This window comes from Aotus nancymaae, unplaced genomic scaffold, assembly GCF_030222135.1.
Source record: "Aotus nancymaae isolate 86718 unplaced genomic scaffold, 86718_ANA_hifiasm-v0.15.2.pri h1tg000012l, whole genome shotgun sequence".
In the NCBI taxonomy this organism is placed as follows: domain Eukaryota; kingdom Metazoa; phylum Chordata; class Mammalia; order Primates; family Aotidae; genus Aotus; species Aotus nancymaae.
Window position 1 is genome coordinate 30338382 of NW_026988423.1, and position 20622 is coordinate 30359003.

Genomic DNA, 20622 nt, shown 5'->3' on the forward strand with positions numbered 1-20622 from the left:
TTTTGTACCTACTTAAACAAGAAAGTTACCACTGAGAGACGAAAACACTTACTATTGGAATCTAAATTAAAAGCTGAAATGAATATGATAATCTCAACACAAGCGACTAAGTGCCCTGAGAGTGACCGAACACAGCTGGGGAGCGTTGCTTCAGCACCACGGAGAGATCATGACGACTGCAGTTTCGTTTGTGGGTTTTTGCATTTTTGCCCCCAATTCCAGAAATGCTGACCCAAATCTCAAAATTACAGTTAGAAAACTGGGGGGAAGAAGGAGGTAGAATTTGGTTCTTTCGTCCAAATTGAGCAGTCATTAAGTCATTAGTAGCAGGGATCCAGGGATCTGTCCCGGATTATGCATACGCATGTAGGACGTAGAGGTTATACCGAATGGAAATGTTTTTAACGTGAGACCACATTTCGGAATAAAAGTTTTAAAACGCCTATGTTTTAAATTACTAGCATCACAGGAACCGCAGTTAGAAGTTGAACAGCTCTGCTTCCTTTCCGCAACTGTGGCATTCGAGGTCATTCGTCATATCAAATTCATCAGATTTTGTCCTCACTTTCCTAAGCAATTCGCTAACCTTTCTGACATCTTGTGATGCGAAGGCAAAAATTTCCTGGGAAATGGGCAGGGGGCGTAAAGCGCTGTGGGGAGTCCGGGGAGCTCCCGCCTGAAGTGCTGTGTGCGCGGCAGGACGCGGGCGGGGGAGCTCTCCACTCAGGGCGGTGGCTGCAGCCGCTCGCAACCGGCTCAGCAGGGGCCAGAAGCCTACGCCAAGCGCGGACTTGGGGCGGGAAGACCAAAACCGCGCGCAGCAACACAGCACTGCCCACCTCCGGCCGCGCCCAGGCCGCCAGCTCTCCCCGTCCCCTTCACACCCCCTCCACGCCCTCTGTGCCACCCCGCCTCCCGCCCCGCGTCCCCTCCACCCCAGGTCCGCGCTCCCTCCGCCCTCCGGAGGGCCTCACCCCGCCCTCCAGCGCCTGCGCGCCGCACCGCGGTGGTCGCGGGCGCAGACGCCTACCCCCTGAGGAAGCCCATTGGCCAACGGATGGGACCGGCGCCGCCTCGCGCCTGTGGTAAAAGCACGTGCTGGGGGCGGGAGCAGCGATCGCAGCCATGGCGTCGTTACTGTGGGGAGGAGACGCGGGGGCGGCGGAGAGCGAGCGGCTGAACAGCCACGTAACCGCCACCGAGCCGGGGGGCACAGCCGTGGGGGTGGAGCGCCGACTCGCAGAGGAAGATTAGCTGGGAGGGGAGAGAAAGCCCGCGAGCGTTCGAAGTGGGGTGTCAGATGCTGGAGGGGAGATGTGGGAAGGGTTTGGAAGAGGGCCACAGAAGGAGACCCCGTCCCCACCCCCACGAGAGGCAAGACCTTTGGTTGGAAAGGGCAAAGTGAAGACCCTTGGAAATCCAGGGTGGGAACGCAGCTGGTAGTCCCAGTTAGACCCTGAGTTTTCTACTCTGCCTGTTTGATCATTAAGCCTCAGCTCGCTTCCATCCATCTGCCAGCGCACTTTCCTAGCCACTCTGCCCTGGTTGGTGCTGTGAACCCCAAGTACTGCCCAACTCTAAACTAGAGGCCTAGGAAAGAGAAACTTCATGTACAGGGGATACAGAAAATCAGAAAATCTCCAATTTTAGGATAATTCATACAGGAGACCCAACTCCGAAAGGAATCTGCTGCTACCTAATATCGCAAAGGAAACAGTACCCGGGTTTCCTTTCCTGAATCCCGTCCAGCCCCTGTGGTTGGGAAGCACTGGGCTGCTTGAGGGCTTGCATCTTAATATTGGTTGAAATTTGTGTCTCTCAATAGTTTTCAAACCTCAACCACCCCCGGAAGAACCTTCTGGGTATCAGGAGTACTACAGTCCGAAACATAGGTGAGTGCTGTTAGGGCAAAGCAGAGTGGGCTCAATGAATTAAAAATTACTGCTTTGCTTTTATCACATCCCTGCCAAGTGAAATACCCTTGTTCTTTAGTGGAACATTCAACGCTCTCCATTACCTTCCCCATCATTTTACCCACTCCTCCATGAAATGACTGTTCTTGCCAGTAGACACTGAAGAGTCAGGAAGAAAAAAATTGAATAATATGCTTTACATTTCTGCTCGTTTGTCTTTACATGTATTGTTTCTCTTCCATCCTTTCCAGATGACTCTATTGATAACATCGAAGAAGATGATGAAGATGATGTAGGTAGGAGATAATTTCATTTGCATGTAGCTACTAGCATTCTTTTTCCATTTATAACTTTAATAGTGTGAGTGAATAATATCTCAGTTGGAAAAGGCCTGTCTTTGCTTCTATTTTCTTATAGTGACTATCAGGAGACACACTAAATTATGAGTAGGTTGTATTTATTTAAAAGAAGTTGAAATGGAATATGCAGGGATTGATTGGGTTAAGAATTTCCAGCTGTCAAGAATTTGCTTTCATGGAGATGGATTTAGGATACTTTGAAGTTAGAGGATGGTGAAGTACCAGTGCTTAAGAAACTGAATCCTCATAAAGAAGGGATGCTCAGTGCTATCTCATTCTTTCTGGAACCTTCTTTTAGAGGAAAGATGAGCATAGGAGCAATTGCTTGGTATACAACCACTGAAAGAGGAAGAGCAACTTATTTGATGTCATTTAGGAAGTTTGATGTCCTCTTTTTTATTTTTGCTTTTCTAGTGGATTTGGCAGCCAATTCACTCTTAAACAAGTTAATCCGTCAATCCTTAGTAGAATCCAGTCACCACGTGGAAGTTTTACAGAAGGATCCCAGCTCTCCACTTTACTCAGTAAAAACATTTGAAGAGCTGCGACTGTGAGTATTTTTACTCTTTTAATATGAGAAAAATGCTGAAAGGCACAGAACAAATGAATCTGCTTATAATAAAAACAATCAGGCTCTCCTCTTTGTTTTCTGATATTAATATTTTGTTTTTGTTTTTTGAGACAGAGTCTCACTCTGTCATCCAGGCTGGAGTGCAGTGGCACGATCTCGGCTCACTGCACCTCTGCCTTGCAAGTTCAAACAATTCTCCCGCCTCAGCCTCCCGAGTAGCTGGGACTATAGGCCTGTGCCACCACGCACAGTTAATTTTTGTTTTAATATTCAGTATTAAAGTGAGATTTGTACATTTTTCATGCCATCAAAATATAGCTCAGGCCGGACGCAGTGGCTCATGCCTATAATCTCAACAATTTGGGAGGCCTTGGAGAGCAGATCACCTGAGGTCAGGAGTTTGAGACCAGCCTGGCAGACATGGAGAAATCCTGTCTCTACTAAAAATATAAAAATTAGCCAGGCCTGGTGGCGCCGGCCTGTAATCCCAGCTATTCAGGAGGCTGACACAGGAGAATCACTTGAACCCAGGAGACAGAGGTTGCAGTGAGCCGAGATCACACCATTGCACTCCAGCCTGGGTGAAAGAGTGAGACTCCGTCTCAAAAAATGTGTGTGTGTGTGTGTGTGTGTGTGTATGTGTATCTTTTTTAAAGGTGTTCTAAAGAAGAACATTAGGATACCCAAGTTGCCTGGTAAATGGTGAACATTTTTGATAGTAAGATACTTGCCTCCTGCAGTGCTCAGGGGATATAGCTAAGCTAGGCACAGCCAGATTGCCACTCTCCATATCAGAACCCAGATTCTGATGACCCAGACATCCTCCTCCAGCCACTGCAGATAAATTACAAGCTTTTACTTTCCTGATTTTATGTTTCAAATGATATTAAACTGAATAACTTTCCCAAATGGGTTTGCATTCCCTAGGGATTTATCATTTGATGCTTTTAAAAAAAGTATTTTAACAGAAAGAAAAGTACTGAAACCTACTTGTGTAAAGGGTAAAAATCCAAAATCCTATCACTCAGACATTTTCTAAATAGTAGAAGAAGCCTACCCATGATTTAAGATGGGCTGCCAGTCATCTACCAATTGAACACACACAAATGTGCATGTCATTAAAGGTGGAGGTGTTCCAGCCCACTTGCTTTATCCTCATTCTGTCATTTTTCTTAAGAACCTCTTATCCTCATTCTGTCATTTTTCTTAACCTCAGGAAAGCTGCATTTTAAAATATTGCCTCAGAAGGATAAAGTAATAGTGTGTCTTCTCCTAGAAAGAACTGATATAAGAATTGCCTAAATAAAAATTTGTCTTCTCTGAAAATTGCTGTTAAAAACATCAATATCATTCGTGAAAAGGAACTAAACAGTAAATGCCACTTAGTTTTCTGCCTAGGCAGAAAATATAACTCTTGGCAAACAGATATATTCTTTTTATCGGATGAGGTTTTCCTATTTTGCTTTGTTCAACAGAAGGTTCAGCTTAAGGCCTTTACTACTGTCCTTTGACTAGGCTTACGGCATAGCTTATTATTTTAGTGGTCCACCTCTGCAGGCATGATTGTTTATGTTTGGAAGTTGAGGTATGAATGATATATTTTAGAAATGCACCTTTCGGGTCTGTATTGCTGATGCTACTGACCAACTATAACCTGTGTTTGATTTTTCTGTTTTTCTTTTTTTTTTTTTTACCAGAAAGGAAGATTTACTAAAAGGAATCTATGCAATGGGCTTTAATAGGCCATCCAAAATCCAAGAGATGGCTCTCCCTATGATGCTGGCACATCCGTGAGTTTCCAGGGTGGTGGTATTCTAACTTAGTTATATTTAGTTTCTTATTTTCAGTTTATGTCCACACTCTTGTATTCAGTTTATGCCCAGTGGTCTTCTCTTTTCTACAGACCCCAGAACCTCATAGCACAGAGCCAGTCTGGAACAGGAAAGACAGCTGCATTTGTATTGGCAATGTTAAGCAGAGTTAATGCCTTGGAATTGTTCCCACAGGTAAGAGAAGGCTGAGAGAGACTGGGAATGCTTGCAGTGCCGGTGCTATTTTAGTAACAGGCGGTGTTCCTGGGCAGTGATATGGTTACTACTGTGATATGACAATATTTAGAAAAGACATGTTTTCATAATATCATAGAGCATTGGGCAACAGTATGGGACAGTGATGGAGAAGACAAGCTTTATAGTCTGATTTCAATCCTAGCCTCCCCACTTACTCACTGAATGTCTTAGGCAAGTTAGTAAATCTGAGTCTGTTAATCCTTGTCTGTAAAGATAGCATCTGTAAAGGAATGTATTATAGTTGATCTGTTCACCCTTAAATCCTAATACCTAGCACAGTGCCTGACATGTAGAAACCACTCATTAAATATTGAATAAAGTCATGTGGATTTAATAATTTACATTTTTAGAACAGTCCCTGGCATAAATTAAGCATACAATAATTATAGCCATCTGGCTACAACACCAGAAGATCATGCAGTCCATCTCACTTTAGTAGAGGAGGAGGCTGATGCTTGGAGAGGGAAGTGTCTTTCTAGAGGTCCCCAGAGAGTGACCGAGTCAAGACTGGCACTGGCACCCGGTTTGCCATTCTCCTAGTGTAGTTTCCACTCATGAAAAGTATCTGGTCATCTCTCCCTGTTTGCTTGACAAGCTGAGTACCTGTATCCATTAAGTGCTATGGGGAACACCAGAATTCTCTCAGTAAGCTTCCACTCTGATCAGCCAAGTCAGCATAGATCAGGCATAGGAAATCTTGTGCATTTTAGACAAGTTCAGTGAAATTTATGTTTAGGGTTTGATATTATCAATAAAAACTATGTAGGATAAGTTATGCTTGAGCATATTTTGAAAAATGTGGGTGAAAGGTATTTTTAGCAGTTTGTCTATGTTTTTCTATCACAGATTCCTAATTGACACATATAGGTGCATTAGATATCACCATTTTTTTTCCATCAGCATCTTTTTTCATCAGCAGCTGCCATTTTTATGGAGTATAGAATAACAGTTTGGGGGAATATTATTCTGCCTATTATGTTATATATATCATATTATATATTATATAGATATAGGTATAAATAGACTGGATCAAGAAGGGAGTGTTCCCGAAATAGGGAAACTTTTTTTTTTTTTTGGACACAGAGTCTCACTTCGTCACTCAGGCTGGAGTGCTGTGGCGCGATCTTAGCTTACTGCAACCTGTGCCTCCTGGGTTCAAGCAATTCTCCTGCCTCAGCCTCTCAAGTAGCTGAAATTACAGGCACCCACCATCACACCTGGCTAATTTTTTTTGCAGAGATGGGATTTTGCCATTTTGGCTAGGCTGGCCTCAACTCCTGACTTCAGGTGATCTACCCACCTCAGCCTCCCAAAGTGCTGGGATTACAGGTGTGAGCCACCACGCCCAGCCTCAGAAATAGTCAGACTTTTAATAGCAAACAAGAGGCTATGGGATATAACTCAAACTGTAATTTGCCTTGCATTCATTGATTCCCAGCTTCCCTACATCCCATTCTTCTCCATTCCATGCCTCCCCTACCTCAATAAGGGTGACTAGTAATTTGTGTTTCTAAATAACCCTTTAGAGAGGAATATGTAAAAGGTAGCTGTTTCTCCGTCCCTTGGCCCCTTCCCTTTCTCATACTCAACATTCACCTCAAATCTGTCAACTATTAAACTGTATCCAATTAAATTTTTTTTTTTTTGAGACAGGGTTTCACAATGTTGATCAGGCTGGTCTCGAACTCCTGACCACAGGGTGATCCACCCGCCTCAGCCTCCATAGGATTACAGTGCTGGGATTACAGGCATGAACCACCGTGCCTGGCCCAATTAAAAATATTTCATTCAACCCAAACCTTCAGTTTCCTTTCTGTGCCTCTCCCTATACAAATTTTTATTGTAGTTGAAATTTGAAAGATGCCTGTAAGCACCTTTCTCCTCTCCTCTTCTCTCTCTATACCACAGTGCCTCTGCCTAGCTCCTACTTATGAATTGGCTCTGCAAACTGGCCGTGTGGTTGAGCAGATGGGAAAATTCTGTGTGGATGTTCAAGTGATGTATGCCATTCGAGGGAATCGAAGTATGTACCAGTAAGCCAGTCCTGGCTGATTTGTCAAATCCTGGCTTTACCACTAATAAGCATTTTATGTAACTTCTCTGCATTCTCATCTCTAAATGGGGGAAATAATAGCACTCATGTCATAGAGTTGTTAGTAGAATTGAGATGACGTAGGTAAAGTGTTGTGCACAACGCCTGGCACGTAGTAAGGACCCACTAAATGTTAGCCACATCATTTCCACATCCTGCAAGAGGATGCCTTTGTATAGTCCTTACTTCGAGACTTGATTGGTTTGTGTAGGACAGCTTCAATTTTTGGATTTTTCATTAACATATTATAAGCTTATAATGGGGAAAAACTTTAAAAGACAAAAGATTAGGTAAAAGTGAAAGTTGTTCTTCATTGCCTTCCAAAAACATAATCCCAAAGATTACATAGTAAACAGGCAAGCCTTTTTTTTTTTTTTTTGCTTTTTTTTGTTTTGAACTCATATAAGCACATACAAATGCCCGTATTTGTGTTTTCATTGAGTGTTTACAAAAATGGGAGCACACTTTTTACTGTTTATTCTTTTGATTAGCTGCACAGTAGTTCATGACTTATTTAACGTAACCTGATGGACATTTTGGTTGTTTTCTCTTTGGGGAGGTGCCATTTTTCACAGTTGTACCAGTATTTCTGTAGGATAGTGGAATTGCTACAGTGTGGCTTTTTAAATGATTATGAAGCAGAATTAAATGGCACTGTTACTACCATAAGCATAGAAAGAAATTTATCCTAAAAATTCTGCAGAGTCAAAAACCACAGTGACCCTCAGGGTTTGCACTTGGAAAATTATTACAATCTATATTTTTGCTTATCAGCTTTATGTTGCACTTCCCTGAACTGTGACCTGTTGGAGTTGTTTGCATCTAAATGAATGCTTAAAACCCTTTTCTCCCCAGTTCTCAGAGGCACCGACATCACTAAACAGATTGTAATTGGCACTCCTGGGACTGTCCTAGATTGGTGTTTTAAACGAAAATTGATTGATTTGACTAAGATTCGTGTGTTTGTCCTGGATGAAGCAGATGTGATGATTGACACCCAAGGATTTTCAGATCATAGTATTCGTATTCAAAGGTAATCTTCAGAGTCTTCCTCTCTTCCTCAGCCTTCTGTCCAGATGGGGAATTTCATTTGTTTACTCCTCCTCATTATCTTTATTGCTTAACTCCTCACCACCTTCACCTCTAAAACAAATTTGGGTTTTCATTATTTTCACCGGTTCAAAGGTCCCTCAGCTGCTACAGTTTTCCACCTTCTTCAGTTTATAATCTTGCCTGAGTGCTTTACTTTTGCAACACAAATTACAGATGGACTCTATCAATATATATTGCCTCTAAACCAAATTTGCCAATACTGTTCTGTATTTTGACCAGAATTCTAAAGAGGATCTGTTAAAGCCTGGTAAGGATATTGTGAGGATACAATGGATAATTGAGATAGAGTAGAGGACACAGTAATGTGGCATCAGGAGACTGGTAGTCTAGTCCTGACTTTCCCTCTAATTTGTAAAAAGCTGTGTCATTTTCCTAGACCTCTTTATCAGGATCACCTGAGGGGTTTAAAACTACAGATTACTGGACCCAACCTCAGACTTACTGAATCAGTTTCTGTGAGTGGATTTACCAATCTGTATCATGTATTTTTAAATGACGTATTATATACTCAGTGTTAAATTCAATTAGTATTGAAAGACTTGTAATGAAAAATAGTGACCCCTTGCTCCAACCTGAAGAGGATACTTTTCTGATATTAACCTTTATACCTTTAAATAACATTTTTCATACTGCTATTTCCTGATGTATAGTCATTGTCAACTGATTTCCCATTATAGGAAGTGGGAATTGAGTTCTTTGAAAACACCACCCCATTCTACCTTTCCTATCCCCCATCACCTCTCTGTAATTATGTCATGAATTAGGTTACATTAACTGTCAGTATTGATATCATGTGACAGTATAAATATTGTTCGCTGCTGAGCCAAACAGCATATTTTTATAATAACAGTTGTTCCTCTGCATCCATGGGGGATTGGTTCCAGGACCCCCTGCACATACCAAAATCTGTGGATGTGCAAGTCCCTGATGTAAAATGTTGTAGTAGTTGCATATAACCTATACACATCCTCTTGTATACTTTAAATCATTTCTAATGACAAGAAAAAGGTCCGTATACATTTAGTACGAACACAGTATTTTTCCAGATATTTTTGACTGATGGTTGAATCCACAGATATGGAGCCCACAGATACAGAACCCACTAATATAAAGGGCTGTTTTTCTTATAAAGCTTTCTCTTCTAGAAGTAATCATTGCTTTTTTTTTTTCATTTAGTTAGTATCACTGTGTAAGGATATTTAGTTTTTTCCTGGCTATTCTATCGTATGTGTCCTATGTCTGTGTTATCTCCAAATAGTAAAATAAAATTTTAAAATCCATCCATTTCTACTTTTTCCTAGCAAAATTTCAAGCTCCCTCTCTCCAGCTTCATTCTGATAGATTTGCTTTACAGCTGTCATCATGGGCCTTTCCTTTGCTCACTTAAGTTTTGAATTTCCTATATCTTGGATCGTTTTTCTTGGAGTACTTCCTCAGAATGCTGGAGCATATTTTCTAATGCCTTCTTGAAAAATAATATAAAAGAGGTTCATTTTTCAGCCCTTACATGTCTGAAAATGTTCTTATTATACCTGTAAATTTGATCTTTTGGTTAATAGTTTGCCCAGATAGGAATCCTATGTCATTCTCCCTCTAAATTCAGAGAAATGTTGAAAACAGAAAAGTTTTTTAAAAAACTTTAACATATAATTAATATCCTCAGCTTCCAGTTTTGTTATTGAAAAGTTTAATGTCACCCTGATAGCCAAGCTTTTGTTTATGACCTTTTTTTTCTCACTAAAAGCCTTCGAGGTCTTCTTTCTTTATGGTATTCTGAAACTTTTCAGTGACATACTTTGGTTCAGGTCTTTTTTCATTCATCATATTAGACACATAGTGCACCCTTTCATTCTCAAAACTTGGGCCTGCCAGTTCTGGGAAAATTTCTTAAGTTATCTCTTTCCCTAGAGTGACCAAGTTTAGAGAGGCCCTCTGGGACACAGTCATAACAGTTCAAAGAAAATAATTATATAAAAATAGAAGAAATAATCATACACATGTGTTACTTTGTTATGCATGTCCTTCCTTTTTGTTTGCTGTAGCCTCTGACAGCAGAATGTTCCTCCTCATATGTGGTGATACTTGGCTAGCTTTTCATGATCTAGGGCAAGAAGCTAAAATTCCAATGGACAGCTCTGTGTGTATGGCTGGGGCTGTAACTTGGGGAGACCTACTGTGTGATGATTGTCATCTGGAGGTCTTTAGTACTATGTAATGTCTCTGTTCTCTTTTCTGGGGGATAGACCCTTGGTTGCTGACATTCTGGGAGCCAGGTGGGGGAACGGGATGAGAGGGTCCTCCCATTCATTAGCATATTTTCACTTGATCTCCTCTTCTCAGACATATGTTTTGCTCCCACTTTCTACTAAGACTGTTATCCCCAAGTCTGGAATTTCTGCACAGAATAAACATCTAATCTGCTTCTACAGGCTTAGCTACTTAAACTAAGGGGATCCACCTGCTCCTTATACATATTTTCTGCCAGTCTTCCTATTTAAAATAATTTTGAGTAGAGATCAAAAGAGGTTTCCTTCTTGTCATCCTCTTACCAGTAAGTTGATTTGTTTTATATAACAGCGAATGAAAAATTCAAAACTCCAGGAAATATTTAGTAGTGAAAAACAGCTTTTTTGTTTTCTTGTTTTTTGTTTTTGAAATGGAGTCTCATTCTGTCCCACAAGCTAGAGCACAGTGGCTTCACCTTGGCTCACTGTAACCTTTGCCTCCTGGGTTCAAGCAATTCTCCTTCCTCAGCCTCAAAAGTAGCTGTAGCTGGGATTACAGGCACACGCCACCACACCCAACTAATTTTTGTACTTTTAGTAAAGATGGGGTTTCTCCATATTGGCCAGTTTGTTTATGACCAAAAAATGGTAATAAACAAAAGCTTGGAGATCAGGATGACATTAAGTTCGAGATCAGGTCTCAAATTCCTGGCCTCAAGTGATCTGCCTGCCTTAGCCTACCAAAGTGCTGGCATTACAGGTATGAGCCACCACACCTGGACCCAAAAAGGGCTTTCTAAGAAAGTCCCTTTTATTTTATACTCAAGAGAATATTAAGTAATAATTAGAGCATTTATGTTGGTTGTTCAGCCCTGCATTGTTAAAGTTTTCCTTCCTTTTCTTAAAACAGGTTAAACCAGTGACATCCAACAGAAACTTAATACAAGCCACATGTATAATTAAAAATTTTTTAATAGCCACATTCAAAAAGAAAGAGATGAAATTAATAAATATATATTATTTAACCCATTGTATCAAAATATCCTTTCAACAAGTAATCAGTATAAAAATTATTAAAATTTTTTAAAAATCAAAATAAATAAAAATTATTAATGAGATATTTCACATTCTTTTTTCATACAAACTCTTCAAAATCCAGTGTGTTCTACAGAACGGCCCATGGTTTTCTTTCTTTGTGTAATTTGTATGAATTTTTTCTTTGGAGTAAAATGGTCCAAGCTTTAGGATATAAGTCCTTGTGCCGTCTTTCCCAGATACAGGATTGTGACCCAGCAAGTGGCCAAGAGGCCCTAGCATGTGGAATGCAAAGTTTTCCTCATGTTTTCTAACATGTGCCCTGTTTTCAGCTTTTTTCTTCTGATTTTATAGTTCCTGGAGCTTGCAGGTCCTGGACTTCTCGGTGGTCTGAGGGAACAGTTAGTTGCATTTTCATCAACACTCTGTTCTGCAGTGTTCATGGTGTAGCTTCATCTGCTTTCTCATTTACCACCCCTTCTATCTTCCAAAAAGATAACTCATCCACCAGTTTCTCCTTTCCCGTTCTCCATGTTTTTTGTGAATTAATCTCTTTTTGTCTCTTTATGATCACATCAGTGGGATATGGGCAGCTGAGAAGATAACACATGTAGACAGTCTGACATCATTAACCGTAGGTCTGCCGGATTGTTGTTTGATGATCGAGACCCCAGGTTTAAAATTGAGTTTGAGAATCACTGGACTATATGATCTCTTTCACTCCCTTTTGATGCTAACAGTTTATTCTTCGAAGTGCTCTGTCTCCTTCTCAAAAGAGCTGATTTCCCTCTGGTGTCTCTCATTTATTTTGTTTTAAAAAGTTGACTTTTTATTGGTGTATGAAACATATACAGAGAAATACATTAATCCTAAGTGTACCACTGAGTGAATTATCACAAGAAGCCATGCTCTTATAACAGCAGCCCAGATGAAGGAATAAAATTTTATCAGCACCCTAGAATTTCCTTAATAACCCCTTTCTGGTCACTGGTCCCGCTCTTTTCCTAAAGATTAACCTCTATTCTAACTGCTAACTCCACAAATTGATTTTGCCTGTTTTTTAACTTTATGCAAATCAGCCCTGAGTTCATTCTGGGTTCTGAATGGGTACATTTTAGTCACTATACTTTCCCCTGTTGTTCCCCTTTAATTTGTATTTAGTTCTTCCTATTCTGAATAAAGTTAATTTTGGCTGTTCTTTTCCTCCCAAGATATATAACACCTGCCATCAAATAACTGTCTCTGTTTCCTTCATCTTCGTCTACTTTTGTGTCAGATTATAACTGTAAAGAGTATCTACTCTACCTCTCTTGTGGCTGCATGAGTCTGCGTCGCCTAAGGAAGAAATTGGCATGAGAAACCTCAGACCCTCTGCAATATATACCTAAACTTTGCTCTGAGCTCCACATTCTGTTTATATACTTTTCCAAATTCTTGATGGCAAGGAGGGGCAGGAACTTGGCTATCTGCCTGGAGATATAGCTGGTCATTGCAGGCAGCACCTCACATGGAACAGGGGTGGACACAGCACCTGATGGCAGAGGCGTGAAGTGCTTGAAGAAGAGTGACAGGGTGACAGTTGAGTGACACCTTTCTCTCCTCTCTTACAGAGCTCTACCCCCCGAATGCCAGATGCTCCTCTTTTCAGCAACCTTTGAAGACTCTGTGTGGCGCTTTGCTGAGCGAATCATCCCTGACCCTAATGTTATCAAGTTACGAAAGGAGGAGCTTACCCTGAACAACATCTGGCAATATTACATGTTATGTGAGCACAGGAAAGACAAATACCAAGCTCTGTGCAACATTTATGGCAGCATCACCATTGGTCAGGCTATCATCTTCTGCCAGGTACACTCTGTGGATGTGTCTTCATCGTGCCCAGATATCCCCACAGGCAGAGGTAGGGAGACATAATAAGTGCCCTAAAGCCAGGCACCATGTTCAGCACTTTTTGTGTGTCTCCAGTTTAATCTTTAGAAGAGCTCTGAATAGAAATTACCTGTATTTTATGGTTGAAACATGAAAAGGTTAAGTAACGGAATAGGATCTTCAAAATGATGTTAAACACAGTGCCTTCTTCTTTTAGAGGGACTGCTTCTAACACTTCCCCATTTCAATTTATGTTTATTGTAGCTTTTGCAGATACCCTTTATCAGAGGTTAAGGATGTTACACACTATTAACAGCACCCCATTTTTATGTTTGTTTTTTGCTTTCTGACATTTCATGTTCATGTGTTTTATTTTCTCACTACCACATAAACACTCTAAGCTTCACGAGAGCAGGGACTCCTCTCTCTTATTCACTCCCATATCCACTGCACTAGAACAGCACCTGTCTGACACATGGATAGCACCAAAAACACTTGTAGAATAAAAGAAAGCTCAGCTCTGCCACTGGCTAGCCATGCAACCTTGGGCAAGTTACATACATTTTTAAGCTTTGGGAGTTTTGTCTGTTTTTATTTATATTTATTTATTTATTTATTTTTTGAGACAGAGTCTCACTCTGTTACCCAGGGTGGAGTGCAATGGCACAATCTTGGCTGACTGCAACCTCTGCCTGCCAGGTTCAACCACTTCTCCTGCCTCAGCTTCCCGAGTAGCTGGGATTGCAAGTGCCTGCCACCACGCCTGGCTAATTTTTTTTTTTTTTTAGTAGAGATGGGGTTTCACCACGCTGATCAGACTAGTCTCAAACTGACCTCAGGCGATCCACCCGCCTCGGCCTCCCAAAGTGCTGGGATTACAGGCGTGAGCCACCGCACCCGGCCTGTGTTAATTTTTTAATGAAATTAGGTTGCTACTTCATTAATTTGTTGTGAAACACATTACACTCACCATAAAGATTTCAGCCAGATGCCTGGCACCTGGGAAGCAAGCACTCTTAGGGTGTCTGTTGTTGCCAATTGTTACATGTTATCATTTTGTCACATCATAGCACATGTGAGGTTTATGGAGCACATTTATCTCCATTTCATGGTTGAGAAAGCCAAAGGTCTGACTGGTTGAGAGAATGTGAGCCTTAGAAGCATAAAGGCAGGGAGGATGCCATGCCACATTTTAAGGCCCTCAAGGACTGAGGGAGAAGTGAAGCAAAACTCCTCTGCAGCCCTCTCCCATCCCCGCCCTGTAAGCACAGCCAGGCTGCTTTGCTTAATCTTGGGTGCTGTGGTGGGTTTTGCTTTTTTACATAGACTCGTCGAAACGCCAAGTGGTTGACTGTGGAGATGATACAGGATGGCCACCAGGTGTCTTTGTTAAGCGGGGAGCTGACTGTGGAGCAGCGAGCTTCCATCATTCAGAGGTTTCGGGATGGGAAAGAGAAGGTTCTCATAACAACCAATGTTTGTGCTCGAGGTGTGTGTTTAAAGTCAGGTATTGAGTTCTAATTTGCATATGATAAAATGCATTCTTTTTAAGTCTACAGTTCTGTGAGTTTTGACAAACACGCAATCACGCAGCCATCACTGTCATCAAAATACAGAGCATCTCCATCTCCCCAGTTTCCTCACACTCCTTTTCAGCCAGTCTCCCTTCCCATCCCATGGCTTCTGGCAATTACTGATCAGATTTCTGTTTCCATATTTCTGGAGAGCAGAATCAAATGCTACTGTATATAGCCTTTGTGTAACTTCTTCCACATAGCATAATGCTCATAATGATACTAATGAATTTCATTAGTATTGTTACATGCATCGGTAGTTCATTCCTTTTAATTGCTGATAGTATTCCATTGATAGTTCATCTGTTCACCAGTCGATGGACATTTGGATTGCTTTTAGTTTGGGGCTATGTTTAACAAGACAGTAATAAAAATTCATGTGTAGGTCTTTATTTAGAGATATGCTTTCATTTATCTTGAGTAAATAACTAGGAGTGGGGTTGTTGGGTCCTATGATAAGTGTACGTTTAACTTTATAAGAAGCTGTAAAACTCTTCCAGTTGCTCTGCATTCTTGCCAGCAATTGCTACTGTCACTCTTAATTTTAACCATTCTGTGGATGTATACTGGGATCTCATTGTGATTTTAAGTTGCATTTCCCTGATAACTAATGATGTTGAGCATCTCTGTGGAGTTTTTAATTTTAAAAGTATTGACTAGTAAAAAAGAAAAAAAATCCTTTGTTTTTTCAAGAGAAGAATGGACCTTCCTACTTTTTTCATCTCTCCTAAATCATTGCTTGGACCCCATATTCAAACCACATTTTCTAGTTCATTCTTACTTTAGCAAACAGAACTGAGAACCTCCAATGCTAGGAGTGGATGCTGAGTTCTGCTTTTGGGAAGGGTATCCTGAAATAGGATGAGGTCCCTACCCCTTAGGAGCTCACTGCCTAAACTCTCACCTCTTAGACTGGTACTATTCAATAGAACTTTCTGCAGTGATGGAAATGTTCTATTCTGTGCTCTTCAGTTAGTAGTCACTAGCCATGTCGGCTCTTGAGCGCTTGAAATGTGATTAGTGTGACTGAAGAACTGAATTTTTCCACTAGCCATATTGGCTCTTGAGCACTTGAAATGTGGCTACTGTGATTGGGGAACTGAATTTTTAATTTTAACTAATTTAAATATAGCTACATGGTGCTAATGTTGACTGTATTGGACAGCATAACTCTAGACCCTAGAGGAAAGAAGGCACAGAGAGCTCCAGGTCAAGGCACAGTGTGAGGAGCACAAGGATCCTGACCCGGACAGCTTGTTAGTGTTGAGAAGGAAGGCATGCTGGGGAGGGGAAATGTAGAAGTCTTCCGAGGCAACCTTTGATCTGAAAGGTTTTGCAGGGGCGAGTGCCATGACTCACAACTGTAATCCCAGCACTTTGGGAGGCTAAGGCAGGTGGATTGCTTGAGGTCAGGAGTTCAGGACCAGCCTGACCAACATGGTGAAACCCTGTCTCTACTAAAAATAAATAAATTAGCTGGGTGTAGTGGTGGGCACCAGTAATCCCAGCTACTTATGAGGCTGAGATGGGAGAATTGCTTGAACCCGGGAGGCAGAGGTTGCAGTGAGCTGAGATCATGCCACTGTACTCCGGTCTGAGTGATAGAGCAAGACCCTGTCTCAAAAAAAAAAAAAAAAAAAAAGGTTTTTGCAGGAAGCGTAGCTGTTAAATTGAATGAGAATTTACATTTGTTCAAGAAGTGGCCAGATCTTAACTGGAGTGTTGTATTTGTGAGTCAGGAGAGAAAGAGATGAGACTTTAGGTGGTTTGAGGTCTTGAATTGTTTATGCTTTTCCTGTACAATTTGGGCAGTGGGTTTTGAACACAAGTATCCTGGACATTGTTGTGGTGACCATCGTAGGAGAGATGAGAGGAGTGCGGGGAGAGAGTGGTGAGAAACCAGTCTGGAAGTTGTTGTGACCGCTGAGGCAAGGGCTTAAAAAGACCTGACCGGAACAGTAGCCATAAAATGGAGCTGAGCTGGAGTCCCATGATGGGTAAGGGGGAGTGAGACTACGGGGCCTGCTGGGGACTTAGCACAGCAGGAGCAGAGAGGAGAGGGTGGCTCTGTGAGCTTGGTGAGGGCACCTCTCCACCATACACACACACACACACACACACGCATGCACACGCACGCATGAGCCTTGTGCATATTTACACTTCTGTAGCATTCTCTATGGAAACTCTTACCTAGCATCACAGGCATCACAGCAGGCAAGCAAACTTCCTGACCGAAGTATCTGTCTCAATTACATAAGCCCAGGTTGGATTTCTAAATTTTCTCTGTGAATAAGAATTCCCTTGGCAAATGTGGTACTTGAATGGCCCATGTCCTGAGGAAAGTATTGCAGGACCCTACAGTGTTTTTCCTCTTCTAGGGATTGATGTGAAGCAAGTCACGATTGTTGTGAACTTTGATCTCCCTGTAAAACAAGGAGAGGAGCCAGACTATGAGACCTACCTCCACCGCATAGGGCGGACAGGACGCTTTGGGAAAAAAGGCCTTGCCTTCAACATGATTGAAGTGGATAAGCTGCCGTTGCTTATGAAAATCCAGGACCACTTTAGTAAGTAGCACCACCCTCACAATATGAACCATAGACCTGCCGGTCTGACAGCGATGATGTGTGCTAGAGAGCTGGAGTCCAGAGGCTCATGAGAGTAGTGGAAGCAGAAGGCACGGGCTGGAAGGCTTTTAATTCACAGGACCAGGGTTCTAATATGAGACAGATGATTAAATAATGCTTATATGGTAATTAAAAATTATTTTGATCAAGTAGAATTACTATGAGCTCAGATTTATGTGTTACAGCTCATTCTGGAGTTAGAATTTCACATCTTGGGAAGGCAGAGTAGATTACAGGAGCAGATTTTCACATCTTATAAAGAAGTCCCCTAAGCAGAGTAGTAACATCTTTTAAGATTCTCTTCTGTTCTCCTCTTTTATTTATGCTTTTTCCCTCCTCTTGCCCCACCATCCCAAACAGGAAAGTCTTAAATTCTGAAGTCTGGGACCTTTCCTCCAGCCTCTCATCTAAACAAGGCAGGCTCTGATGATAGCCTGCTGGAATTCTAGACTGGCAGATTTCTCTGATGGAAACTCAAAGGGCCCCATGGCTCAAATTGTCCCAAGCCCCAAAGCCCATGCATGTGGCTGGGGAGCAGGGTAGGAAGAGCACCTTCCAGGACAGCAGTACTTAACCTTTGTAGAAAGCAGTAAGCACTCTAGGAAGTGCACATAGGCAGGCACATACCATTTGAGATTTTCACAAGTTGCAGGTTGAGTGTAGCACATCCACTGACCTTTCAGGAAAGTAGGTTAAGTGCCCCTGTGTTAGGCTAACTGGGGAGGACAGGACAATGATGCATTAAGGCCACTGTCGCTATGGTGAGCTCCTAAGGCCCTGGTCTCAGGAAGTGACTGTAGCAGAGGAGCCTTAGTCCCTCCCAGGCTCTCCTCACTTCCACTCTGACCTTCTCTGCCCCACATATCTAGATATATATGGTCTGTGGTCTGGTGCATTTGATGCTGTTTGAGTTGGCATTGGTCAGTGATGTTGGTACCATTCCTTCCTTATGTTCCTGCATCAAGGCTTTCTATACAAGGTATCACTGTCTTCAGAAATCTGGATGGAATGAAGTTTCTTTTAGGTCCTGACATAAGACTAGTTCTGTTCTCTTTTGTTCTTTTAGACAGCAGTATTAAGCAACTCAACGCTGAAGACATGGATGAAATTGAAAAGATTGACTATTGAAGAAAGAACTTTATTGTTTGTACATTATCCTAGTTTATGTGAGAATGTCTCAGTGGGTTTTGAAGGTAATTTTTTTATGTTGAGGCTTTTTCAATGTGAAACTGTCACGGATGGCAAAACAAATGTCATGGTACTTAGTTTTAAGACATGAGGTCTTTTTGAAACCAAATTGATGTGAAGCTTGTGACCATCTTGAATAAAAGCAAGATTATTTCTTATTCTAATCTTTGTACAGGTGACATCTCAATGTGGGCTACTGGGGTGTTTTTGGATTTGGTTTGTTACAATCTGAGCAGATCGTGCCTCTTGGGAGCATCTTACTGTGCCACGAGAGGGCAGTAGAGCTTCGCTGGTTTTGGAAGTTGAGCTGGTAGGAAAAAGCCATGTGTCTTCAGACCTCACTCACAGGTGCCCTTTCCAGCCATTTATGCCTTTCCCCACCCCTTGCCTGAAACTCCCCCATGCATACACATGCATGTTCTTCAGTGAAAGTACAGATTAAAACTTTTAAAAAGTGAAACCATTTGGAAGAAAGAGTATTTTGCTTCTTTAATGTTTCAAGTGACATACAGAATTTCAGAACATTTTTCTGTTTTGCTTCTTACTCTCTTCAAATTAGAGAAGATTTACTCCCTCATCAGTTATTTCACAGTCTCTAAAAGTGTGGCTTTATTATGGGTATTTCTGAAAAGCAGTCAGTGGAGGGTAAAAAACCCACATACCGTATTAAAGAAGGAAAATTTCAGAGAGCAAACGTTTTTTTGCTTTTAAGAATTGAAAGGTATACCTGAGAATCCTGGACATTTTCCTGCAAGTCCCACTGAGATACTTTTTATTTTTCATATTTCCTACTCAAAAAGTAAAGTGTAGTCAGCTTGAGAAAATGGGGTAAATGGAGAGTCTTCCAGAAAGCTGGAGCAGGTCTTACAACCAGAGTCCAGATACCAGCCCTGTCACGGCAGCAGACTGTACCAGTGGCTGCTGTGAATGCCCCTGTCATTGGTGGGATGCTGGTTCCTGGCATATCTATTTTGATATTCCTCTTCCATGTCACCCTGCCCATGTTTTCTCCCAGAGAGCAGGGCTCAGAAATATATAAAAATCATCATGCTCCCTCATCCAGCAACAGATATTTATTGTGTACCCTTTATGCTAAACACCAAAGAAAGGGAGGTGAGTGAGATATAATAGCCATATTGGAATTCAGAGCCTAATGGCAGAGACCTAGAATAAGCCAGCATGATAACAGACTGTGCTAAAGCAAGTGGGTCTAGGTTACTAGTGTAGCACAGAGGAGGGACCCTAACACCATCTAGGCCGGCTTCCGGAGGGGAGGACACTCAGAATCTCCTACAGAAGAACAGGATGTATTCAACCGTGCCTTCTCAGTGTGGACTTTATACCACCCAGTAACTTTCTAACCTGAGTCTACCAGAGGAAGTGTTCCAGACCCAGCTCATCGTAATTACCTGGAGAACCCAGGAGGAAAAAAATACAGATTTCCTTCCCCAAGCAGACAAAACCAGACTCTGAGGGCAGAGCCCAGAAATACCCACTTCCATAAGGGAGCCTCAAGCACAGGTAGAGCAGTGGTAATTAAAATGGCCATCTCAGGGAGAGACCCTCAGGCAGAGAGGCCCTCAGGGACAGAATTTGTAAGACGTGAAACTCCGCTGCTCAGTGTCCATCCTGGTTCTCCTTATCCTATGTCTGCCCTCCTCTCTGGACTGGAAGCTGGTGATCACTCTTGTCTACTCAATACTCTTATGACAGTGCCCAGTGCATCCTAGGTGCCCAAGAAACTTGTATCTTTGTTGAGTAAATTTTTTTTTCTTTTGCCACTTCCTTATTCACTAACATTTTTTTGAGGTTTTCTATCCTAGTTTTGAACCCCAATAATATGGCACAGGATGAATGAGCATGGGAAGTGTATCCAGATACTTTGTTCTCTCTTACCATTTGAGAATTGAGTTGGACTTTCCACCATGCTCAGCTCAGCCTTGGGGTATCCTAAATGAAACTTTACCACTTCCCTTTCCAGTTCAAA

General features: G+C 41.8%; 1 protein-coding gene across 1 annotated transcript; it reads left to right on the top strand.

Annotated features, from left to right (window-relative positions):
* The first annotated feature begins 1092 nt into the window (after nucleotides 1–1092).
* DDX25 (DEAD-box helicase 25) lies at nucleotides 1093–18799 on the top strand. The gene is made up of 12 exons (XM_012470172.2): nucleotides 1093–1188; nucleotides 1826–1892; nucleotides 2165–2209; nucleotides 2687–2822; nucleotides 4541–4633; nucleotides 4747–4849; nucleotides 6821–6935; nucleotides 7860–8037; nucleotides 12988–13225; nucleotides 14573–14735; nucleotides 17199–17387; nucleotides 18514–18799. Exons 1-12 carry the CDS (start codon nucleotides 1126–1128, stop codon nucleotides 18573–18575), a joined length of 1452 nt encoding a protein of 483 aa, XP_012325595.1. The 5' UTR covers nucleotides 1093–1125; the 3' UTR covers nucleotides 18576–18799.
* Nucleotides 18800–20622: the final 1823 nt, after the last annotated feature.

Bases quoted from the DNA above. Each gene is read 5' to 3' on its own strand.
- DDX25 (XM_012470172.2), top strand. From the start codon at position 1,126: ATGGCGTCGTTACTGTGGGGAGGAGACGCGGGGGCGGCGGAGAGCGAG. The intron at 6,936-7,859 runs GTATGTACCAGT...TTTTCTCCCCAG, and splicing joins TGCCATTCGAGGGAATCGAA to TTCTCAGAGGCACCGACATC. The intron at 13,226-14,572 runs GTACACTCTGTG...TTTTTTACATAG, and splicing joins AGGCTATCATCTTCTGCCAG to ACTCGTCGAAACGCCAAGTG.